At 44.1% G+C, this 17,800-nt stretch overlaps 1 protein-coding gene across 3 annotated transcripts in view; it reads right to left on the bottom strand.

Moving 5' to 3' along the window:
* Positions 1-17,800, bottom strand: part of LOC118392915 (rap guanine nucleotide exchange factor 1-like) — a 72,573-nt gene that overhangs the window by 34,440 nt on the left and 20,333 nt on the right. For all 3 annotated transcript variants that reach the window (XM_052461235.1, XM_052461236.1, XM_052461237.1), the window contains exons 3-8: positions 14,031-14,209; positions 13,408-13,564; positions 12,953-13,041; positions 11,020-11,184; positions 7,228-7,354; positions 6,605-6,782 (exon numbers count right to left, since the gene is read on the bottom strand). In XM_052461235.1, the coding sequence (XP_052317195.1) occupies positions 6,605-6,782; positions 7,228-7,354; positions 11,020-11,184; positions 12,953-13,041; positions 13,408-13,564; positions 14,031-14,209 (895 nt within the window). The remainder of the gene's footprint in view (positions 1-6,604; positions 6,783-7,227; positions 7,355-11,019; positions 11,185-12,952; positions 13,042-13,407; positions 13,565-14,030; positions 14,210-17,800) is intronic.

Raw genomic sequence — 17,800 nt, 5'->3', positions numbered from 1 at the left:
AGACAGACGCTCTTAATTCCTGAGCCAATTTTTTAGTCAAAACACCTAATTTATTGTAAAAAAACATGATGTAATATAAGAATAAAATATAACAGAATATTTATCCAAATTAATAAAGTTGCCAGTGTGAAGTGATGCACATCTCATGCCTGGAGCAGTTATTATCAGAGAGGGATCATTTGAAACGGGGCTCAATTTGTTTGAGATGAAAGAAAAAATTCAGGGTTACAAACCAACATTTGTCTTCTTTTCAATATACAGACGTTCGATTTAATCTTCTGAATTTTCTAAATGGATGAACAATTCCACATTGAACACTGCATAGTGATGAATTATGGCCATGACATCTGTTTGGTGAGTAGGCATACAGTGGGAAGAAAAAGTATGTGAACCCTTTAGAATGTTATCTGATTGTTTTTGTATTGTTTTTTATTTCACCTTTATTTAACCAGGTCGGCTTGTTGAGCACATCTTCATCTAAGTCACAACTATAGACAAACACAGTCTGCTTAAAATAATAACAAACAATTATAAATGTTCATGTCTTTATTGAACACACTGTGTAAACATTCACAGTGCAGGTTGGAAAAAGTATGTGAACCCTTGAATTTAAGGATCCGCCCCCTTTTTAAAATTTTCACCTAAAATGACATACACAAATCTAACTGCTTGTAACTCAAGCCCTGAAGCAAGGATATGCTTATTCTTGGTACCATTTGAAAGGAAACACTTTGAAGTTTGGGGAAATGTGAAAGGAATGTAGAAGAATATAACACACTAGATCTGGTAAAAGATAATACAAAGATAAAACCAACCAGTCTTGTGTATTCTTCTTTTGTACTATTAGATTTTGGTCACTAGATGGCAGCAGGGTATGTGCAACGTTTGACTGATCCAATGAACCATTGCATTTCTGTTCAAAATGTTGTATCAAGAGTGCCTAATTTGTTTATTAACCTTTTATAACTAGGGGGCGCTATTTTAATTTGTGGATGAAAAATGTTCCCGTTTTAACTTCTTGAAGCTATGGGGGCGCTATTTCATTATTGGATAAAAAACGTTCCCGTTTTAAGCGCAATATTTTGTCACGAAAAGATGCTCGACTATGCATATAATTGGCAGCTTTGGAAAGAAAACACTCTGACGTTTCCAAAACTGCAAAGATATTATCTGTGAGTGCTACAGAACTCATGCTACAGGCGAAACCAAGATGAAACCTCAAACAGGAAATGAGCAGAATTTGAGGCTCTGTATTCCATCGTCTCCTTATATGGCTGTGAATGTGCCATGAATGAGCCTAAGCTCTCTGCCGTTCGTCCAAGGTGTCTGCAGCATTGTGACGTATTTGTAGGCATATCATTGGAAGATTGGCCATAAGAGACTACATTTGCCAGGGGTCCGCCAGGTGTCCTTTGTCTAAATTGGTGCGTAATTTTCAGCTGCAGGCATTTTCCCATGGGGTTCAGAGGGGAAAGCACACTTCCACGAACGATATATCATTGAAGAGATATGTAGAAAAACACCTTGAGGATTGATTCTAAACAACGTTTGCCATGTTTCAGTCGATATTATGGAGTTATTTTGGAAAAAGTTTGGCGTTTTTATAACATGCCAAACATGACGCAGAAAACGGACCGATTTCTCCTGCACAAATAATCTTTCAGAAAAAACTGAACATTTGCTATCTAACTGAGAGTCTCCTCATTGAAAACATCCGAAGTTCTTCAAAGGTAAATTATTTATTTGAATGTTTTTCTGTTTTTTGTGAAAATGTTGCCTGCTGATGCTAATGCTAAATGCTAATGCTAACGCTAAATGCTAGTTTTGCTATGGTTGAGAAGCATATTTTTGAAAATCTGAGATGACAGTGTTGTTAACAAAAGGCTAAGCTTGAGAGCTAGCATATTGATTTCATTTCATTTGCGATTTTCATGAATAGTTAACGTTGTCTTATGCTCATGAGCTTGCGGATAGATTTACACAATCCTGGATACAGGTTTTTTTTAGTAGCTAAACGTAACGCACAAAATGGAGCGATTTCTCCTAAACAAATAATCTTTCAGGAAAAAACGGAACATTTGCTATCCAACTGAGAGTCTCCTCATTGAAAACATCCGAAATTCTTCAAAGGTAAATGATTTTATTTGAATGGTTTTCTTGTTTTTGTGAAAATGTTGCCTGCTGAATGCTAACGCTAAATGCTAATGCTAGCTATCAATAGCTATCAATACTGTTACACAAATGCTAGTTTTGCTATGGTTGAGAAGCATATTTTTGAAAATCTGAGATGAGTGTTGTTAACAAAAGGCTAAGCTTGAGAGCTAGCATATTGATTTCATTTCATTTGCGATTTTCATGAATAGTTAACGTTGCGTTATGGTAATGAGTTTGAGGCTGTATTCACGATCCCGGATCCGGGATGGCTCGCCGCAAGAAGTTAAACAAGATATTTTGTCACGAAAAGATGCTCGACTATGCATATAAATCGACAGCTTTGGAAAGAAAACACTGATGTTTCCAAAACTGCAAAGATATTGTCTTTGAGTGCCACAGAACTGATGTTACAGAAAAACCCCAGATAAAAATCCAATCAGGAAGTGCCGCATTTTTTGAAACCGCCTCATGGCAATGACTCCTTATATGGCTGTGGAGGAGCTAGGAGTCAGCTTATGTTTTCCACGTTTTCCCCAAGGTGTCTGCAGCATTGTGACGTATTTGTAGGCATATCATTGGAAGATTGACCATAAGAGACTACATCTACCAGGTGGTCGCTTGGTGTCCTCCGTCGCAATTATTGCGTAATCTCCAGCTGCAGTATTTTTCCGTTTGCCTCTGATGAGAAACTGACTGCCACGAATGATTTTTCATCGAATAGAATTGTGAAAACACCGTGAGGATTGATTCTAAACAACGTTTGCCATGTTTATGTCGATATTATGGAGCTAATTTGGAAAAAAGTTTGGCATTGTGTAGACTGCATTTTCGTTTTTTTTTCTTAGCCAAACGTGATGAACAAAACGGAGCTATTTCTCTTACACAAATAATCTTTTTGGAAAAAATGAACATTTGCTATCTAACTGAGAGTCTCGTCATTGAAAACATCCGAAGTTCTTCACAGGTAAATCATTTTATTTGAATGCTTTTCTTGTTTTTGTGAAAATGTTGCCTGCTGAATGCGAGGCTTAATGCTATGCTAGGCTATCAATACTCTTACACAGATGCTTGTGTAGCTTTGGTTGAAAAGCATATTTTGAAAATCTGAGATAACAGTGTTGTTAACAAAAGGCTAAGCTTGTGTTTCAATATATTTATTTAATTTCATTTGCGATTTTCATGAATAGGAAACGTTGCGTCATGGTAATGAGCTTGAGGCTATGATTACGCTCCCGGATACAGGTTTGGAGTCACAAGAAGTTAATAACTTTTCATGTTCAAAACTCTAGAATGGAATTATTTCACTGTAATAGCTACTGTAAATTGGACAGTACAGTTAGATTAACAAGAATTAAAGCTTTCTGACAATATCAGATATGTCTATGTCCTGGGAAATTTTCTTGCTACTTACAACCTCATGCTAATCGCATTAGCCTACGTTAGCTCAACCGTCCTGTGGAAGGGACACCGATCCCGAAGAAGTTTAATAACAGGTTGACCCTCCTTTGGCAGCAATAACCTCAACCAAACGTTTTCCGTAGTTGCGGATCAGACCTGCACAACGGTCAGGAATATTCAGCAATATTATTGGGATGTCTGGTGTGAACCGCTCTCTTGAGGTCATGCCACAGCATCTCAATCGGGTTGAGCTCAGGACTGACTGGGCCACTCCAGAAGGTGTATTTTCTTCTGTTGAAGACATTCTGTTGTTGATTCACTTCTGTCTTTTGGGTTGTTGTCCTGTTGCATCACCCAACTTCTGTTGAGCTTCAATTGGCAGACAGATAGATTTACATTCTCCTGCAAAATGTCTTGATAAACTTGGGAATAGATTTTTCTGTCGATGATAGCAAGATGTCCAGACCCTGAGGCAACCCCAAACCATGATGCTCCCTCCATCACAGTTTACAGTTGGGATGAGTTTTTGATGGTGTGTGGTGCCTTTTTTCTCTCCACACATAGTGTTGTGGGTTCCTTCCAAACAACTCAACTTTAGTTTAATCTGTCCACAGAATATTTTGCCAGAAGCGCTGTGGAACATCCAGGAGCTCTTTTGCAAACTTCAGACGTGTAGCAATGTTTTTTTTGGACAGCAGTGGCTTCTTCCATGGCGTCCTCCCATCAACATCATTATTGTCGTACACTCGTCAACAGAGATGTTAGCATCTTCCAGAGATTTCTATAAATCATTAGCTGACACTCTAGGATTCTTCTTAACCTCATTGAGCATTCTGCACTGTGAGCTTGCAGTCATCTTTGCAGGATGGCCACTCCCAGGGAGAGTAGCAACAATGCTGAACTTTCTCCATTTATAGGCAATTTGTCTTACCGTGGACTGATGGACATCAAGGCTTTTAGAGATACTTTTGTAACTTTTTCAAACTTAATGCAAGTCAACCATTCTAAATCTTAGGTCTTCTGAAATCTCTTTTGTTCGAGGCATGGTTGACATCAGACAATGCTTCTTGTTAATAGAACACTCAAATTTTATGAGCGTTTTCTATTATGGGGCAGGGCAGCCCTAACCAAAATCTCCAATCTCGTCTCATTGATTCGACTCCAGGTCAGTTGACTCCTGACTCCAATTAGCTTTTGGGGAAGTCATTAGCCTAGGGGTTCACATACTTTTTCAACCCTACACTATGAATGTGTAAATGATGTATTCAATATAGACAATAAAAATACATTAATGTGTTATTCGTTTAAGCACAGTGTTTGTCTATGGTTGCGACTTAGATGAAGATCAGATCAAATTTTATGTAAAATTTATGCAGAAATCCAGGTAATTCCAAAGGGTTCACATACACTACCGTTCAAAAGGTGGGGGTCACTTAGAAATTTCTAATGGCAGCTTCATTAAATAGTACCCACACAGCACCAGTCTCAACATCAACAGTGAAGAGGCGACTCCGGGATGCTGGCCTTCTAGGCAGAGTTTTTCTGTCCAGTGTCCGTGTTCTTCTGCCCATCTTAATCTTTTATTTTTATTGGCAATTCTGAGATGTTTTTTTCTTTGCAACTCTGCCTAGACGGCCAGCATTCCGGAGTCTCCTCTTCACTGTTGACGTTGAGACTGGTGTTTTGCGGGTACCTTTTAATTAAGCTGCCAGTTGAGGACTTGTGAGGCGTCTGTTTCTCAAACGAGACAATCTAATGTACTTGTCCTCATGCTCAGTTGTGCATCAGGGCCTCCCACTCTTTATATTCTGGTTAGCGCCAGTTTGCGCTGTTGTGTTATGGGAGTAGTACACAGCGTTGTGCGAGATCTTTCGTTTCTTGGCAATTTCTCAGATGGAATAGCCTTCATTTCTCAGAACAAGAATAGACTGACAAGTTTTAGAAGAAATTCCTTTGTTTCTGGACATTTTGAACCTGTAATCAAACCCACAAATGCTGATGCTCCAGATACTCAATTAACCTAAAGGCCAGTTTTATTGATTCTTTAATCAGCAAAACAGTTTTCAGCTGTGCTAACATAATTGCAAAATGGTTTTCTAACGATCAATTAGCCTTTTAAAATGATAAACTTGGATTAGCTAACACAACGTGCCATTGGAACACAGGAGTGATGGTTGCTGATAATGGCCTCTACGCCTATGTAGATTCCATAAAAAAAATCTGCCGTTTCCAGCTACAATAGTAATTTACAACATTAACAATGTCGACACTGTATTTCTGATCAATTTGATGTTATTTTAATGGACAAAAAATGTGCTTTATTTAAAAAACAAGGACATTTCTAAGTGACCCCAAACTTTTGAATGTTAATGTACGTTTTCTTGCCACTGCATGCTTGATGTTTCTGATGAAAATACGCTCTTTGTCAAACTAATGTTTTTGCATATTGTCAGTGTGGAACCTGTCTATGTTTTGGGGGGTTATAGCCTAGGCTAACTAATTCTAAATGGCACTAGCAGTTTGCAAAGTAGCTTAAGCGGAAAATAGACAGGACGCAATTATTCAAAAACTGCAGCTCGTTGCTGGAACACATTTTTCTACTTCAATCAACCTGTCCATTTTGAATTTGTGATAAAACTGTCATAATTTGTAAGGAATGTAGCTTGTGTAAGTCGCTCTGGATAAGAGCGTCTGCTAAATGACTTAAATGTAATGTAATGTAATGTAATGTGTATTCCATCAGTTACATATATTTTTATAGACAATTATTTCTGTAAACCTAACAGGAGCTTGTGTGTGCACTGAGCACGTGCGGAGGGAGAGGTTGGAATGGAATTGAGTGAATATGACACGAAATACTGCCCAAACGGGCAAGTAAAATGTACAAATGGAACACTAGAGTCAAAGCAAATTAATGATGTCCTAAAGACAACATTTGACTTGCCCATTTGGGTAGGCACAAAGCACATTCCACCAAATAGTTTACATTATTTGAAAAATAAAATGGATCTCTGGTTAAAGATCGAGCTTTGACGCCTGTTTGAGTACTCACCCAGAGCCTCACTGCTGGTGTTGCGTGAGCACTGCCCACTGTCCATTGTCCAGGACAGCTGCCCGTCGGACTTGCTCAGCTTGCCCATGCTGTTGCAGGGGGATATGCGCGGCGACTCCCCTCCGTAGTAATGGCTGCCCCCAGAGAAGCGCCGCTGCAGGGCATCCACCTCGAACTCCTGCCAACCAGAGAGAGGTGACAAGACCCGCTTTAGTGGAAAAATACATAATAGCCGGCAAAAAAGAAACAGTGCAAGAAATGGCTAAATGGTAAAACATAGCAAAATCCAAAATGGCAACGTATTCCCTATGGGGCCTGGCCAGAAGTAGTACACTATACTGAATATGGTGCCATTTCAGACACAGCCCCAGTGTGTATAGCTGCTCCTTCCACTGTACCTGTTTGTGGAGGCCGATGCCCATGAAAGACTGGAGTCACTGTACCTGTTTGTGGAGGCCGATGCCCATGAAAGACTGGAGTCACTGTACCTGTTTGTGGAGGCCGATGCCCATGAAAGACTGGAGTCACTGTACCTGTTTGTGGAGGCCGATGCCCATGAAAGACTGGAGTCACTGTACCTGTTTGTGGAGGCCGATGCCCATGAAAGACTGGAGTCACTGTACCTGTTTGTGGAGGCCGATGCCCATGGGAAGACTGGAGCCACTGGTGGCGCGGCTCATGGGGGCCACTACTGCCACCCGGGTGGGTGAGGGGGCAGACTGGCGCTTCTTCGGAGGCAGAGCAGGAGGACTGGTGGGGGAGAAGGTGACATCATTTAAATATGAAGCAGCGTGCAATGTCCATCAATGCAACTTATTCCAAAAGCCACGCATGCAGCCCTAGCCACAGTACACTGACTGATTCACTTCTTCTGTGTGTACTGTGTAGTATGTATTATGTAGTATGTATGGTGAAGGGAGGTTGGGAAAAGACTGCACTGACACTGGCCTGGGTGGGTTGAGAGATATTGTATATTATCTGACACTTTCCGAGAGCCTTCTGTAATAGCAGAACAATGGGAAAAATGTGCAGTGCACGGGTCACTGCCTGGCTGCTTTTTCCCACTCCACAAACAGATAGTGGTGGAGAGAGCAGCAGCTACTGAATTGTTTCCACACCGCAGTGCACACAGATGGCCCAATGACGAGATGCAGGGCAGGCAGGCAGCTGTGGTGATGAAGAAGTTGAGGATATACTCTATGCTAGTTAGGGAGTGGGGTGAGGGTGACAAGGCAAGGCCCCAGGGAGGAGAAAAATAAAAATGAATTACCACAAAAAAGAACGACAAAATCTGCAGTGTGCCCCTGCGTAAGACACACAGACCGCTGTCGAGAGCTACCCTGCTGTGGGCAAGGTGACATTCAGAGAACTACCCGCACCTGCTGTGGGCAAGGTGAAATTCAGAGAGCTACCCGCACCTGCTGCGGGTAAGATGAAATTCAGAGAGCTACTCGCACCTGCTGCGGGTAAGATGAAATTCAGAGAGCTACCCGCACCTGCTGCGGGTAAGATGAAATTCAGAGAGCTACCAGCACCTGCTGCGGGTAAGATGAAATTCAGAGGACTACCCGCACCTGCGGCGGGTAAGATGAAATTGAGAGAGCTACCCGCACCTGCTGCGGGTAAGATGAAATTCAGAGAGCTACCCGCACCTGCTGCGGGTAAGATGAAATTCAGAGAGCTACCCATACCTGCTGTGGGTAAGATGAAATTCAGAGAACTACCCGCACCTGCTGTGGGATAAGTGAAATTCAGAGAGCTACCCGCACCTGCTGTGGGCAAGGTGAAATTCAGAGAGCTACCCGTACCTGCTGTGGGCAAGGTGAAATTCAGAGAGCTACCCGCACCTGCTGTGGGCAAGGTGAAATTCAGAGAGCTACCCGTACCTGCTGTGGGCAAGGTGAAATTCAGAGAGCTACCCGCACCTGCTGTGGGCAAGGTGAAATTCAGAGAGCTACCCGCACCTGCTGTGGGCAAGGTGAAATTCAGAGAGCTACCCGTACCTGCTGTGGGCAAGGTGAAATTCAGAGAGCTACCCGCACCTGCTGTGGGCAAGGTGAAATTCAGAGAGCTACCCGCACCTGCTGTGGGCAAGGTGAAATTCAGAGAGCTACCCGTACCTGCTGTGGGCAAGGTGAAATTCAGAGAGCTACCCGCACCTGCTGTGGGCAAGGTGAAATTCAGAGAGCTACCCGTACCTGCTGTGGGCAAGGTGAAATTCAGAGAGCTACCCGTACCTGCTGTGGGCAAGGTGAAATTCAGAGAGCTACCCGCACCTGCTGTGGGCAAGGTGAAATTCAGAGAGCTACCCGCACCTGCTGTGGGCAAGGTGAAATTCAGAGAGCTACCCGTACCTGCTGTGGGCAAGGTGAAATTCAGAGAGCTACCCGTACCTGCTGTGGGCAAGGTGAAATTCAGAGAGCTACCCGCACCTGCTGTGGGCAAGGTGAAATTCAGAGAGCTACCCGTACCTGCTGTGGGCAAGGTGAAATTCAGAGAGCTACCCGTACCTGCTGTGGGCAAGGTGAAATTCAGAGAGCTACCCGCACCTGCTGTGGGCAAGGTGAAATTCAGAGAGCTACCCGTACCTGCTGTGGGCAAGGTGAAATTCAGAGAGCTACCCGCACCTGCTGTGGGCAAGGTGAAATTCAGAGAGCTACCCGCACCTGCTGTGGGCAAGGTGAAATTCAGAGAGCTACCCGTACCTGCTGTGGGCAAGGTGAAATTCAGAGAGCTACCCGTACCTGCTGTGGGCAAGGTGAAATTCAGAGAGCTACCCGCACCTGCTGTGGGCAAGGTGAAATTCAGAGAGCTACCCGTACCTGCTGTGGGCAAGGTGAAATTCAGAGAGCTACCCGTACCTGCTGTGGGCAAGGTGAAATTCAGAGAGCTACCCGCACCTGCTGTGGGCAAGGTGAAATTCAGAGAGCTACCCGCACCTGCTGTGGGCAAGATGAAATTCAGAGAACTACCCGCACCTGCTGTGGGTAAGATGAAATTCAGAGAGCTACCAGCACCTGCTGTGTGCAAGGTGACATTCAGAGAGCTACCCGCACCTGCTGCGGGCAAGGTGAAATTCAGAGAGCTACCCGTACCTGCTGTGGGATAAGTGAAATTCAGAGAGCTACCCGCACCTGCTGCGGGATAAGTGAAATTCAGAGAGCTACCCGCACCTGCTGCGGGATAAGTGAAATTCAGAGAGCTACCCGTACCTGCTGTGGGATAAGTGAAATTCAGAGAGCTACCCGTACCTGCTGTGGGATAAGTGAAATTCAGAGAGCTACCCGTACCTGCTGCGGGATAAGTGAAATTCAGAGAGCTACCCGTACCTGCTGTGGGATAAGTGAAATTCAGAGAGCTACCCGTACCTGCTGTGGGATAAGTGAAATTCAGAGAGCTACCCGTACCTGCTGTGGGATAAGTGAAATTCAGAGAGCTACCCGTACCTGCTGTGGGATAAGTGAAATTCAGAGAGCTACCCGTACCTGCTGCGGGATAAGTGAAATTCAGAGAGCTACCCGTACCTGCTGCGGGATAAGTGAAATTCAGAGAGCTACTGTTGGGAGCAGAAGGAAAGACAAAGAGCCTTTAAGGATTTAGAAGTGTCTGGATATGCTGCTGTCCAGTGTGTTTGTGGTGGGCTCTGGAATCTGGTCCATTTCCATTCCTTGTCGTCACTCTCTGGCCGTAAACTCGCCAGCCTCTGCCGAGCACAGTTTCTCCCAAAAGAAAAGAGCCTCAGAGATGGTGCCGTGACAGTTCTCACCAGAGGAAGTCTAATTTCTGACACCTCCCTTTTTTACCCCCTTCAAAGTCTATAAAGCTTTCTAAAGAATCAAGACTACTTAACACAGTTTCCCAGCTATTGTACCTCTCTTGTCTTCTTGTAAAGAGACGAGCGGCAACCACATTGGCCTGTAATCCAAGGACATTCAATGTGATGAGTGGTATACAATGAACGTTTTTCAGTTGATAAATTGGTGTTGGTTTCAAGAGAGCTGTGTGCTGCGCTATCAGCAGGCCTAACAAGTATACAGAGTTGGGGACTTGAGTCTTGGCTAAACAGTGATTTGTGACTTGGCAACTGCATTTACTTCAGTGCAGACTTGGCCCTGCCTTGTGCTGTGACTGAGAGCAGTCAATTAAATTATCTTATGAGGGGCTAAACTTTTCCCATTCCGAAGCAGTTTATTAAGTCTGAATGCAATGGTATCCTGCAGAATGGAATGGTAATCTGCGTGGATCATGATATTGATATGCAGCTCTGTGCCATTTGAAGAAAGAGAGGTGAGATACTGGAGACTTGACCTTGCCTGAAGCGACATGTCTGGGTCAGTGATAGGGGGGCTCCATTGATGAACTACTGTATATTGAAGCTATGAAACAGACACCATCTCCATGAAAGGAGCTCTTACTTGTGTTCAGCCATCTTGAGGCCAGGGAGAGGGGGTTTTGCTGGGGCCACCACCTCTTCTTCCTCCTCCTCCTCTCCAGTGGGTTCAGTCAGGGCTTCCATAGATTGGGACGTGGCTGAGCTCTTGTCCAGACTCTCCTTCTCATTGGCAGGCGGCTCAGCAGCACTGTGGGTATGCAAGTTGTTTACTGATGTTGTTTTACATCTTGTACAATTACCGTCAAGTCTGATATATACAGTGGGGCAAAAAAGTATTTAGTCAGCCAACAAGTGTGCAAGTTCTCCCACTTGAAAAGATGAGAGAGGCCTGTACTTTTCATCATAGGTACACTTCAACTATGACAGACAAAATGAGAAGAAAAAAAATCCAGAAAATCACATTGTAGGATTTTTAATGAATTTATTTGCAAATTATGGTGGAAAATAAGTATTTGGTCAAAAACAAAAGTTTATCTCAATACTTTGTTATATACCCTTTGTTGGCAATGACAGAGGTCAAATGTTTTCTGTAAGTCTTCACAAGATTTTCACACACTGTTGCTGGTATTTTGGCCCATTCCTCCATGCAGATCTCCTCTAGAGCAGTGATGTTTTGGGGCCGTTCCTGGGCAACACAGACTTTCAACTCCCTCCAAAGATTTTCTATGGGGCTGAGATCTGGAGACTGCCAGGCCACTCCAGGACCTTGAAATGCTTCTTACGAAGCCACTCCTTCGTTGCCCGGGCGGTGTGCTTGGGATCAATGTCATGTTGAAAGATCCAGCCACGTTTCATCTTCAATGCCCTTGCTGATGGAAGGAGGTTTTCACTCAAAATCTCACGATACATGGCCCCATTCATTCTTTCCTTTACACGGATCAGTCGTCCTGGTCCCTTTGCAGAAAAAAAGCCCCAAAGCATGATGTTTCCGCCCCCATGCTTCACAGTAGGTATGGTGTTCTTTGCTAAATGACTTAAATGTAAATGTAAATGTGTTCTTTGCATGAAACTCAGCATTCTTTGTCCTCCAAACACGACAAATAGAGTTTTTACCAAGAAGTTACATTTTGGTTTCATCTGACCATATGACATTCTCCCAATCTTCTTCTGGATCATCCAAATGCTCTCTAGCAAACTTCAGACGGGCCTGGACATGTACTGGCTTAAAGGGGACACGTCTGGCACTGCAGGATTTGAGTCCCTGGCGGCGTAGTGTGTTACTGATGGTAGGCTTTGTTACTTTGGTCGCAGCTCTCTGCATGTCATTCACTAGGTCCCCCCGTGTGGTTCTGGGATTTTTGCTCACCGTTCTTGTGATCATTTTGACCCCACAGGGTGAGATCTTGCGTGGAGCCCCAGATCGAGGGAGATTATCAGTGGTCTTGTATGTCTTCCATTTCCTAATAACTGCTCCCACAGTGGATTTCTTCAAACCAAGCTGCTTACCTATTGCAGATTCAGTCTTCACAGCCTGGTGCAGGTCTACAATTTTGTTTCTGGTGTCCTTTGACAGGTCTTTGGTCTTGGTCATAGTGGAGTTTGGAGTGTGACTGTTTGAGGTTGTAAACAGGTGTATTTTATACTGATAACAAGTTCAAACAGGTGGCATTAATACAGGTAACGAGTGGAGGACTTCTTAAAGAAGAAGTTACAGGTCTGTGAGAGCCAGAATTCTTGCTTGTTTGTAGGTGACCAAATACTTATTTTCCACCATAATTTGCAAATTAATTCATAAAAAATCCTACAATGTGATTTTCTGGATTATTTCCCCTAATTTTGTCTGTCATAGTTGAAGTTACCTATGATGAAAATTACAGGCCTCTCATCTTTTTAAGTGGGAGAACTTGCACAATTGGTGGCTGACTAAATACTTTTTTGCCCCACTGTATTTACTGAACATATGAGAAAATGAGGTTAGTGGAGGAGTGTATTGATGTCCTCCGTCGCTCACTCACCTCTCGGGTGGGGTGGCCACTGGCACTGGTTTGACAGGAGACGTGGGGGAAGGATGCTCCTGTTTCTCTATGGTCAGTTTCACTAGCTCCTGTGAACAATCACCGTGTGCAGTTAATAAATGCTAGACAACTTCATAGCCATTTTTACCATCTCTTACCGAGAGAGTAGTAAGTACTCGGCTAGCTACCATTTCCCCAAAAACAATAACCTTCATTAAATGGTACACATAATCTGCGATGTCTCATATTTCATGTTTCTGGTATGCTAACCTTTCCTTAACACCGCCGAGCACTACCTTGATCACAGTGGTGACGGTCCGATATGCTAACATTACCTTAACACCGCCGAGCACTACCTTGATCACAGTGGTGACAGTCTGGTATGCTAACATTACCTTAACACCGCCGAGCACTACCTTAATCACAGTGGTGATGGTCTGTCATGCTAACATTACCTTAACACCATCAAGCACTGCCTTGATCACAGTGGTGACGGTAACGATGGTTTCTTTATCTTCCAGGTTGACCCCCTCCAGCATGACTTGGTCAGACCAACGGATGAGATTGCCCAGACTCTGGTACACACGGTTCAGACAGGAGGACACCCCCGAGCTGTGAACACCCCAGAGGAAAGATTGGGCTAACAGACTGACAAAAACACTCCATGGTTGGTTGGCAATTCTGTATCAGTCTTTGAAGGTTCCTCATGATTTCAACCTTAAAAAACAAATATAATCAGCGACCTTAAAATTACATTTGGCTGGATCTCGTCTTTTGGCTGGATCTCGTGACTTTTGAAGCGTTGTCTAAAAATCCTCAATGGGCCAACAAGCTCTAGATACAGTGCATTCAGAAAGTATTCAGACCCCTTCCCCTTTTCCACATTTTGTTATATTAAAGCCTTATTCTAAAATTGATTCAATATTTTTCCCCCCTCAATCTACACACAATAGCTCATAACGACAAAGCAAAAACAGGTTTTTGCAAAATACATAATAGAAAAATGTTTTGCTTTGTCATTATGGGGTATTGTGTGTAGATTGATGAGGAAAGTGTATCTCCCCTGGGCCAGACTCACCTGTGCTGGATCCTTGCATCCACTTGGACTAAAGGCAGGATGGCCTCCAGGACCTTACTGGCAGAGCCTGGTAACATCTCCAGCACCTTCTTGTCCACCGCCATCTTGTCAATGATGGTCTTGAAGTAACGCAAGGCACTGACCACGTCTTTCTCTTGCTCCTCTAACCGACTCAGACTCTGTAATAGTAAGACAATGTGAGAACAATCGTGAACTTGGTGGCGTGGCATTACTTTTATTAATGGCATCTTGGTTGTGTGATTATTGCATAACATGAGGCTTTGTTTGTTCACTCTGCCTTCAGTCTCACTCTGTTTTCTTGTAGGATATAAATCAACAACTAATTGCAATTTTGGAGACGGGCACAGCAAAAGCTTGAGGTCTATGTAGAGGGAGAGATATATACACTGCTCAAAAAAATAAAGGGAACACTAAAATAACACATCCTAGATCTGAATGAATGAAATATTCTTATTAAATACTTTTTTCTTTACATAGTTGAATGTGCTAACAACGAAATCAAATTTATCAACCCATGGAGGTCTGGATTTGGAGTCACACTCAAAATTAAAGTGGAAAACTACACTACAGGCTGATCCAACTTTGAGGTAATGTCCTTAATTTTTTATTTATTTCACCTTTATTTAACCAGGTAGGCTAGTTGAGAACAAGTTCTCATTTGCAACTGCGTCCTGGCCAAGATAAAGCATAGCAGTGTGAACAGACAACACAGAGTTACACATGGAGTAAACAATTAACAAGTCAATAACACAGTAGAAAAAAAAGGGAGTCTATATACAATGTGTGCAAAAGGCATGAGGAGGTAGGCGAATAATTACAATATTGCAGATTAACACTGGAGTGATAAATGATCAGATGATCATGTACATGTAGAGATATTGGTGTGCAAAAGAGCAGACAAGTAAATAAATAAAAACTGTGGGGATGAGGTAGGTGAAAATGGGTGGGCTATTTACCAATAGATTATGTACAGCTGCAGCGATCGGTTAGCTGCTCAGATAGCTGATGTTTGAAGTTGGTGAGGGAGATGAAGGTCTCCAACTTTTTTTGCAATTCGTTCCAGTCACAGGCAGCAGAGTACTGGAACGAAAGGCGTCCGAATGAGGTGTTGGCTTTAGGGATGATCAGTGAGATACACCTGCTGGAGCGCGTGCTACGGATGGGTGTTGCCATCGTGACCAGTGAACTGAGATAAGGCGGAGCTTTACCTAGCATGGCCTTGTAGATGACCTGGAGCCAGTGGGTCTGGCGACGAATATGTAGCGAGGGCCAGCCGACTAGAGCATACAAGTCGCAGTGGTGGGTAGTATAAGGTGCTTTAGTGACAAAACGGATGGCACTGTGATAAACTGCATCCAGTTTGCTGAGTAGAGTGTTGGAAGCGATTTTGTAGATGACATCGCCGAAGTCGAGGATCGGTAGGATAGTCAGTTTTACTAGGGTAAGCTTGGCAGCGTGAGTGAAGGAGGCTTTGTTGCGGAATAGAAAGCCGACTCTTGATTTGATTTTCGATTGGAGATGTTTGATATGGGTCTGGAAGGAGAGTTTGCAGTCTAGCCAGACACCTAGGTACTTATAGGTGTCCACATATTCAAGGTCGGAACCATCCAGTGTGGTGATGCTAGTCGGGCATGCGGGTGCAGGCAGCGATCGGTTGAAAAGCATGCATTTGGTTTTACTAGCGTTTAAGAGCAGTTGGAGGCCACGGAAGGAGTGTTGTATGGCATTGAAGCTCGTTTGGAGGTTAGATAGCACAGTGTTCAATGACGGGGTTATATCCTTCCTGTTTGGCCCTGTCCGGGGGTGTCCTCGGATGGGGCCACAGTGTCTCCTGTCCCCTCCTGTCTCAGCCTCCAGTATTTATGCTGCAGTAGTTTGTGTCGGGGGGCTAGGGTCAGTTTGTTATATCTGGAGTACTTCTCCTGTCCTATTCGGTGTCCTGTGTGAATCTAAGTGTGCGTTCTCTAATTCTCTCCTCCTTTCTTTCTCTCTCTCGGAGGACCTGAGCCCTAGGACCATGCCCCAGGACTACCTGACATGACGACTCCTTGCTGTCCCCAGTCCACCTGGCCATGCTGCTGCTCCAGTTTCAACTGACCTGAGCCCTAGGACCATGCCCCAGGACTACCTGACATGATGACTCCTTGCTGTCCCCAGTCCACCTGGCCATGCTGCTGCTCCAGTTTCAACTGTTCTGCCTTACTATTATTCGACCATGCTGGTCATTTATGAACATTTGAACATCTTGGCCATGTTATGTTATAATCTCCACCCGGCACAGCCAGAAGAGGACGGGCCACCCCACATATGCTCTCTCTAATTCTCTCTTTCTTTCTCTCTCTCGGAGGACCTGAGCCCTAGGACCGTGCCCCAGTGACTCCTTGCTGTCCCCAGTCCACCTGGCCATGCTGCTGCTCCAGTTTCAACTGTTCTGCCATGTTATTATTCGACCATGCTGGTCATTTATGAACATTTGAACATCTTGGCCATGTTCTGTTATAATCTCCACCCCGCACAGCCAGAAGAGGACTGGCCACCCCACATAGCCTGGTTCCTCTCTAGGTTTCTTCCTAGGTTTTGGCCTTTCTAGGGAGTTTTTCCTAGCCACCGTGCTTCTACACCTGCATTGCTTGCTGTTTGGGGTTTTAGGCTGGGTTTCTGTACAGCACTTTGAGATATCAGCTGATGTACGAAGGGCTATATAAATAAATTTGATTTGATTTGATTTGATATATTGACGGAAGATGTTATAGTTTGGTATGGAAATCTCTGAATTTTTGGTGGTTTCTGGGCATGGTAGAATATATTCAGGGCATAATGCGCAGACAGGGGTATGGTGGGGTGCGGGTACGGCGGAGGTAAGCCCAGGCACTGGGTGATGATGAGAGAGGTTTTATCTCTGGACATGCTGGTTGTAATGGGTGAGGTCACTGCATATGTGGGAGGTGGGACAAAGGAGGTCAGGGGTATGAGGAGTGGGACTAGGGGCTCCATTGTGAACTAAAACAATTATAACTAACCTGAGCAACAGTATACAAGGCATATTGACATTTGAGAGAGACATACAGCGAGGCATACAGTAATCACAGGTGGTGAATTGGGAAAGCTAGCTAAAACAGTGGGTGAGACAACAGCTAATCAGCTAGCATAACAACAGCAGGTAAAATGGCATTGACTAGGCAACGGGGCCGACAGATAAAACAAACAAGCAGAATGGAGTACCGTGATTAATGGACAGTCCAGCGTGCATCAGCTATGTAGCCAAGTGATCAGAGTCCAGGGGCAGCGGTGGATGGGGCAGGGGGGCTGGACTGGCGAGTGTTATCCAGGTTTAAAAAAACTAACAATGACTAAATAGCTTGTAGCTAGTTAGCTGGTTAGCTTCTGGAGGTTCTTGAGTGTGTTCTAAAAATTAAAAATAATAGCGATTCCGTATCACATTGGGTGAGGCAGGTTTTCGGAAGGTATAAACAAATTTTAAAAATCGGGAAGAGATAGAAAGTACATATGGGCCACTGTGATGCAGACGGTTAGCAGGCCTGTGCTAACAAGCTAACAGATTAGCAGGCCGGGGTAAACACGGTAGTAGTTAGCGGACCTGGGCTAAACAAGCTAGCAGTTAGCATGCCGAATTAGCAAGCAAGGAGATAGCGAGGGCTAGAGAGTTAGCCTTTGGAGGACGTCGCGATGGGGTGAGTCTGTTTATTCCTCTTCATGCAGTGACATCGATAGACCGGTCGTGGATCCGG

This window comes from Oncorhynchus keta, chromosome 14 (genome assembly GCF_023373465.1).
Source record: "Oncorhynchus keta strain PuntledgeMale-10-30-2019 chromosome 14, Oket_V2, whole genome shotgun sequence".
Lineage (NCBI taxonomy): Eukaryota > Metazoa > Chordata > Actinopteri > Salmoniformes > Salmonidae > Oncorhynchus > Oncorhynchus keta.
Note: the sequence above shows the minus strand (reverse complement) of the source record. Positions and strands in the feature narration are given on the sequence as shown.